A 6,983-nucleotide genomic window follows, 5' to 3' on the forward strand; every position below is an offset into this window, starting at 1 on the left:
ATTCACCCGTGAATATCTTGGCCGTCACTCAACAGTAACCCATGCACCTGCTGGAATGTTCTTTGAGCACACATCGTTAGGCGTCCACGAAAGCAAACTGCGAAATATTTCAACGGGAAATATCTCTAAATCTTTGACCCCACAAGCTTCTGCAAACAGCTGATCACTACCGACGCTTTCCGGCTGCACTTGACGCGAAGATCTCGCCAATTAATCCTATGGTTTTAGCTGAAAAGGTCACAGCCAGGCCTCCCGCCGCCAGTATGCACCTACCGACCCCCTGAGCTGATACCACCGGTCGCCAGCTGCCGCACAAACCGGGAACCTCAGGATGCTAGGCGCCGGCCCGTCGGTCGGGCCAGGCGCCGTCGGCGAGCCCGACACCGGCCACAGCCGGCCTGTGCGGAGAGGGACGTAGCGGCGGCGTGTGGCGGCTCTCCTGAGCAGCAGTGCGACAGCAGCCCCGCGAAACAGACCCCGTTACTGCCAACGTTCCGCTGTTGGCACCCACTATACGGAGGAGAACGACATCGGCAGACGGCGCGCCAGCCAGGCGCTCAAGCGGGGAGGCGGCAAAAGAAGCGTAGGGAAGGCGCCCTACGGGGCATTCCTGTCAACTCGGGTGGCGCGTGGTGGGCGGTGGCGCACCCTGGCGGCCACCGCGGCCGCGCGGCCCGCCGCGGTGGCGACGCGGGCCGCGGCCGCCGCCTCGCGGTCTCTGCTGGCCGCCGCGAGAGGGCGCTGGTGCGCCGGCAGCGGGCGGTGCAGCCGGCTCGCCGCTGCCGCCGGGCAGCGCGGCGGCGGCAGCGGCGGCACTGGCCGCCCGCCGCCTCTCAGCCCGGGACGGTCTCTGGAACAAGGGGCATGGCCCGGTCAGCTGGAGGACGGGAAGGGTCGGAACTGACGACAGAGGAGCGGACATACAGACCAGACAGGCACACATGCGGACCAACCAGTCATGCTGAACAAAGCAAACCCACCGACAACAGACGTGTGAAGTGTGTAAACAAACACGTCAAGTAAACACTGTGGCAAACACGTGTAAAGGCAAACAACACAGACAGAAAGGCGGTCAGACAGAAACAGAATGGAATACCGGGAATACAGCGCCAACATACAACTGAACACCTGATCAGGCAGGAGACCAGACCGTTTGCTGTCCCGTCGCCGGCCGCACAGCCAGCGGCTCCTCTCTGTGGTCCTCCAATCACCGTCCTCCGCTCGGCGCACCGCCGCCTGTCCCGCCACCAGTCGCCGGTCTCACCTGCTCGGTCTCGGGCGCCGTGACCAGCAGGTACTTGTTGCGCTCTTCCTCCGGGTCAATGAGGCCGCCGCGCTGCTGCTGCTGCAGCCGCAGCGCGGCCATGCAGCGCTGCAGGTTGCGCAGCTCGGCCGTGGCGCTGAAGCCGGCGGCGCGGGCGCTCAGCTCTGGCGGCGGCGCCTCGCGCAAGGCCGCAAGGTCGTACACGATCGGCTCCCGACACACAGGGCACACCACCTGCGGCAGCGGCAGCCGGCCGTCAGGGCACCGAGGCCGCGAGGGAGGCGGTGGTGCCGCGCGTCGCAGGAGATCGCGGTCGCAGATCTACGTCGTGGATGACGAGGTAGACCCGTTGGGAGAAGTTATATATATATATATATATATATATATATATATATATATATAGTGCGTGCGTGCGTGCGCGCGTGCGTGCGTGCGCGCGTGCGTGCGCGCGTGCGTGCGCGCATGCGTGCGTGCTTGCGTGCGTGCGTGCGTATGTGTGTACTTGCGAGTTGACATGACATAGTTGAGTTCCGCAGTTTAGTTTACTACATGGCGCATCCAGTACAAGTTGCTGTGTGTCTTCACTACAGAGCCACGACTGTGAGTACGCTCCAACAGTGACCAAAATAATATGGTGACCGGAAAAGACAGCCCAACAACGGAAGGCAGCTCACATTTTTCATCTTCTTTTCTTGCCACGGCGGCACTTCCTCGTCCTCCGGAGAGTTCAGGAAGTTGTCAATGTACCTGGAAAATACGTTGGAGTGCCGCTCAATCCACCACTGAGCATCAGCAAACCCTCTGCTTGCATGCGGCAGGAAGAGGTGGCTGACGAGCACGCAACGGCCTTTTTTCTCACATACATTCAACTAGTAAAACATTTGAAATCACGCGATTAAATACTCCGGACCACGAAGAAATGTCAAAGATCTGCCTGGATCACGCATCCTTGCAAAAATAATGTATCACGACATCCACCCATGCTTGCGTCGTTTCGGACAGTTTGCACGTCACATGGACCCGCACGCTAGAATTCGATCATTATTTTTGTCGGTCAAGGTAACAATGGATGATCCTCTGATTTAGCCCCACGAAAGTGGACAGGAAAGACGCGTTTGAAGCCGTATATGGCGTTGCCCAAAACGAAACCAAAACGGATACAAAACACTTCGCCAGCGCGTCACACGGACACCGAACGGCCGGTCATCTGGCGAGCCATCGCGCGAATCCCCTGGCACCACGAACTGCATACAATAAAAACAAGAAGGCTACTGGACAGAGCGTGCCGCGCCTTTTACCCATATACGGCACACTGCCTCACCACACGGCCCGTGTGCGACTGAGGGGCCATCTCGGTGTCGAAATTTTCATGGGCTGTCCAATATTTACGCGGAGAGTCTTGACAGCAGCATGGGCGGATCGATGGCTCCCAATTTCAAGGACACTCAGCTTTCCAAGCCGCGACGATCACGCTGCCCAAGTGTCCGGGGACGGCCAATACCACCCGAGGCGGCCTGTTGTCGCAGACCGAGGCCAGCTCACTGTGGCTCGTTTCCTCGAACAGAGCAGCCGCGGCACCACGCGGGGGGGGGGGGGGGCTCCCTCTGCGCCCCGCCACTCTACGCCGTCATCCCAGGCTCACCTGGCCAGACACTGGGCGTGGAAGTAGTGGTAGCAGACGGTCTTGGTGAAGACATCACACTCGGTGAACTCGTACAGGCAGATGACACACGGCACGGCCGGCACGTTGCTGTCCGTCAGGTGGTCTCGCGCCAGCTGCAAACACCGTCCCCGCCGGCCGATCAGCCTCGCGAGCCGCCTCGGGCAGCCGACCACCGGCCGCCGGCGCACGCCGACGCCGGCTCTACTCTTGCCGCCGCTCACGGTGCGGTCACTGTGTGCGCTTCAGATCACATCAGCAGCGTGGCGTGGCGCAAGACCATACCGCGAATGGCTATATGACACTTCAGGCTATGCGCGAGAGCACGCGACTGAACGGTGTGTGTGCGAGGCGCACTGGTCCGCGGAGCATCTGAACTGACACAAAATCCACCACGCTGTACAGTAGCTGTGCGGAGCAAGTGGGAGAGACCGCCAGGTCACACTGGGTACATCACGGCCTCGCCGGACCCCCGCCGGCGCACCTCCATCAGCTGGTAGAGCACCGGCTCGCCGCGGTACTCGTCCATCTTCTCCTGGCACTGCGCCTTGACCTGCTGCACCGTCTGCTCGCTGATGCCGCGCGGGTTGGTGATCAGCACCTGGCAGCGAAGCCGTCGGCGGACCGTCATCGCACCGTTCTGCGTCATGCCTCGGGGGTGGTTGAACGTCCGATGGTCTAGTGCGCGCAAATCCCTTGCCTTCCAATCATGTGACAAACTCAACCGTGTCTGACTCAGTTTTGTCAATAATGCGCAGGGACGCGAGCAGCTTGCTTGTCGTGAGTCACAACAACGTATATCTACAAAGTCTCAGGGCCCCAAAAGGCTGAGGCCTATGCGGGCCTGAAAAACAGGCTTATCATAATAATGTAACGACTCGGTGATGTAACGACATGGACGGTGTAGCGAGTTCCCAAACTCCACGCACCACGAGGGGAATTGGGCGACGGGCATGAGATGTACAGTGGAATAAGTAATCCATACAGTTTAAGGACTCTGGTTACCAAAAACTTGAAAAACGTGGGGATCGTACTTCACTGCATTTTTTTCATTGTACCCTCTAATCTACGGGCTCTACAAGTGATAGAACAGGACCGTAAGTAAACTTTGAGCCATTATGCCACCAAATTCAGTCCACCAACAAAACGCTACAATACTGGATGGAGATGCCGGCGGCAAATGAAAACGCGACACACACATTGCAAGAACCAGTCGTGGAGGGCAACAGGTGCACGTGAACATGACAAAGCAGGACACAAACACAGTCCCAGCTGGGCACGGCTGATGTCGCAAACAAACATTCCGGATATGTCCGCCACAATCCACGTCACACAGTCAACCATCCCTGAACGCTTCCTGATAAAAAACCGCGAATGCAGATTCCGCCTCTAATCACTTCCTCTGCGCATTCCGGACGTCGAGAGCGACACAACAGGACGCGGCCGGCGCCGCGGGCCGCGCGGCGTGTAATCAGCCGGCCACGGCAGCGCCGCACATTCCCGGCCGGCCATTGTGCGCCGATACAATCGCGTTTCTGCGCGCGTGCCGACGCAGCGCCGAGCCGACGCCGCCTCCGCCTCACGGCCGACGTCAGCGGGCCGGCGTGCTTCCCGCCGGTCGAGGTCGCGCGGCCGACACGAGCGACGGCGCAACGCCGCGGCCTCCAGAGGCAGGTGACGGGGCCGAACCACACGCAGGCTGTCAGCTGGGCTTCAACTGCTCCCCTCATTGGTGCAACTATTATGCACTGTTATGGCCCCACACAGCTGCTCTCAAGACATGCTCATTGTCAAGACGTCCGGGTGTATCCGGTTTGCACTTCAGGACAATCTTTGCAAGAGCCCCCCACTGCACCTGCCGGGCCAAATTCATGCTTTTTTGCGCATGAATTGTACACCCCTGCTTAAAATAAACTCTCCTAGAGACGACTCCCTCAAAACTCAGACTGATCTCAAATTGAATACAGTCCACTTATAACTAAGTGGACTAAGTGGACTCACAACACAGTCCATCCATAAGATGGGGCGTGACACCCAAAGCTGGTGTGACCATGGTGACACCAGCTTTGGTGGTGGAAGGGTGGTGACACCGGCGATTTCCGGCATCAAACACAAACCGGATACAGCTCTAGCTCCCTTCAGTTCAGCAGGCAGCAAATCTGCCCGTGTCGCGGGGCGGGTGACGACCGGCGGGAGATCTGCCAAGGTTGGGAGTGTGCCGTAACTCGGGGTTTACATGGGGGTACCTGATGGGCAGATCTGCCAGTGATGGGGTCAGCCATACCTCGGGGCTTACACGCGGGTACCCGGCGGGCAGGTGCAGCGTCAACGTCATGCGCACAAACTGCTCCTCGCGGTTGTCGGCTGTGGCTGGATGCAGTGTGACAGACACCTCCTGCGGCCGCTCCCTGCCAGCGGCAGCTCGTTGTCACAGTTGGCAGGGGTGGCAAGCACAAGTGCTTTGGTTTTGGGGAAAGTTTCTGGTAGCTCATCCATGCTGAACATATGGAGGTAGTGGATGAAGATCAAAGTTGGAAAATAGGGGCCATGGATGGTGGGTGAGCAATATAACATAACAAAGTTACCCATGGTAGCATGAACATTGCCTTTTTGTCACATTCACCATGTCCTGCCTCTAACTTCTTCCAGCAAAATGAAGAGAGGGAACATGGGCTAGTACACTATATGTACAAATATTGAGTCGCACATTCATCATGTTTCATCTAACTCACCCAAGCTTGATGGACAAAGTTCATTTGCCTCCCAAAAAACATATTGACCTTACTCTGATGATATAATACTACTTTCTTGTGAAGGTTCACAATACACAATCATAATAGCTATCAAATAGGCACATATTTCAGCATGCTAAGGTAGCACTGACATACCCGTTGTAGACGACATTCAAATCATCCATCAAGGTAGCCTCCAATGCAGCTATCTCGTCTAATAAACTGGAACAGGGAAGGAAAAGTCAGCATTATATAAAGCTTTCAAACAGAAAAAGGAAAACCAATATCATGTTACTGAGGTCTTTCAGCCTACTGGGTGCTGTGCTTAGCTATGTAATGCACACCCAGTTTAGCAGCAGAATAATACAAACATGCCATATGAAACATGATAGCTAACAGGAGAGCAATACTTTCCAAGCATTGTTAGTGTACTGACTTGCAACAGGATTTCACAATATTTTTTAAAGATTATTCCATGTAGTAGCCACTAAGGGCTTAGTGTTAAATAAAAAATCTATTAGAGTTTTACCCTTTCAAACTATACAGATGTCACCAGCTACTGCTCTATTTATTACCTCAAATTCAATAAGCTTCACACTTAAACAAACCTCCTAAAATTAAATTTAGATCACATATCACATAAGACATTGGAAAGGATGATCTTGTTGGTGCTAACCTACTACATAACTCACATATCATCATTTTCCATGGCTGCTTCAGCTTTCTGAGATTCTGGAGTTGCTTCTGAGGGTAATGACACAACTTGTCACCAAATACAAAAGCACATGAACAGATGGTATAACAAGATACTGAATTGGCATGGGAGTGGTTGTAGGACTGAAAAAAGCAATATAGCGATATTAATGCCTTGCACCTGACTGTGCTTATAAGCCATTATTGCAATATGCAGCGGGATTGTTGACCTTTGTAGATATTACTGCATTGCTGAGAATGATCGATCTGAAAGATGGACATCACCTTCCATGGGCATTTCTCGATGGGAAATCAAGCTGCAAACAAAATCTGTCGGAGAACGGAAACAAACCCCAGCCAGTGCCACTACAACTACCAAGCTCACCCTCTTTGAATAGCGTGCGTACTTAACGCTCGAATATGTGGACCTGATAAAATATCACGAGGAGAAATAATCCAACGTCACCTCACCGTGCATTCGTGCCAGCTGTGTAGAAAACTTCATCAGGCGCTCAACTGATCCGAAGCGACTCATCAGCCGGATAGGCTCCATGTTCGAAAGTATGATTGGCTCAAGAGTTTAGACTGGGTATTTCATTGGTGGAAAACAGAGACTGCTCAGCTGAAAGCTTGG

The 6,983-nt window shown here is 55.0% G+C and overlaps 1 protein-coding gene across 1 annotated transcript; it reads right to left on the minus strand.

The window, feature by feature from the left end:
- Window positions 1-269: 269 nt before the first annotated feature.
- LOC119111081 (E3 ubiquitin-protein ligase RNF25) lies at window positions 270-6,727 on the minus strand. The gene is made up of 10 exons (XM_037234907.1): window positions 6,635-6,727; window positions 6,349-6,400; window positions 5,813-5,878; window positions 5,209-5,332; window positions 3,409-3,525; window positions 2,907-3,040; window positions 1,939-2,011; window positions 1,265-1,498; window positions 821-850; window positions 270-305 (listed from the first exon to the last, which is right to left on the minus strand). The coding sequence occupies exons 1-10, from the start codon at window positions 6,645-6,647 to the stop codon at window positions 270-272; spliced, it is 879 nt and encodes a 292-aa protein (XP_037090802.1). The 5' UTR covers window positions 6,648-6,727.
- Window positions 6,728-6,983: the final 256 nt, after the last annotated feature.

Source organism: Pollicipes pollicipes, unplaced genomic scaffold, assembly GCF_011947565.3.
Source record: "Pollicipes pollicipes isolate AB1234 unplaced genomic scaffold, Ppol_2.1 Scaffold_7261;HRSCAF=8764_pilon_pilon_pilon, whole genome shotgun sequence".
Taxonomy (NCBI): domain Eukaryota; kingdom Metazoa; phylum Arthropoda; class Thecostraca; order Pollicipedomorpha; family Pollicipedidae; genus Pollicipes; species Pollicipes pollicipes.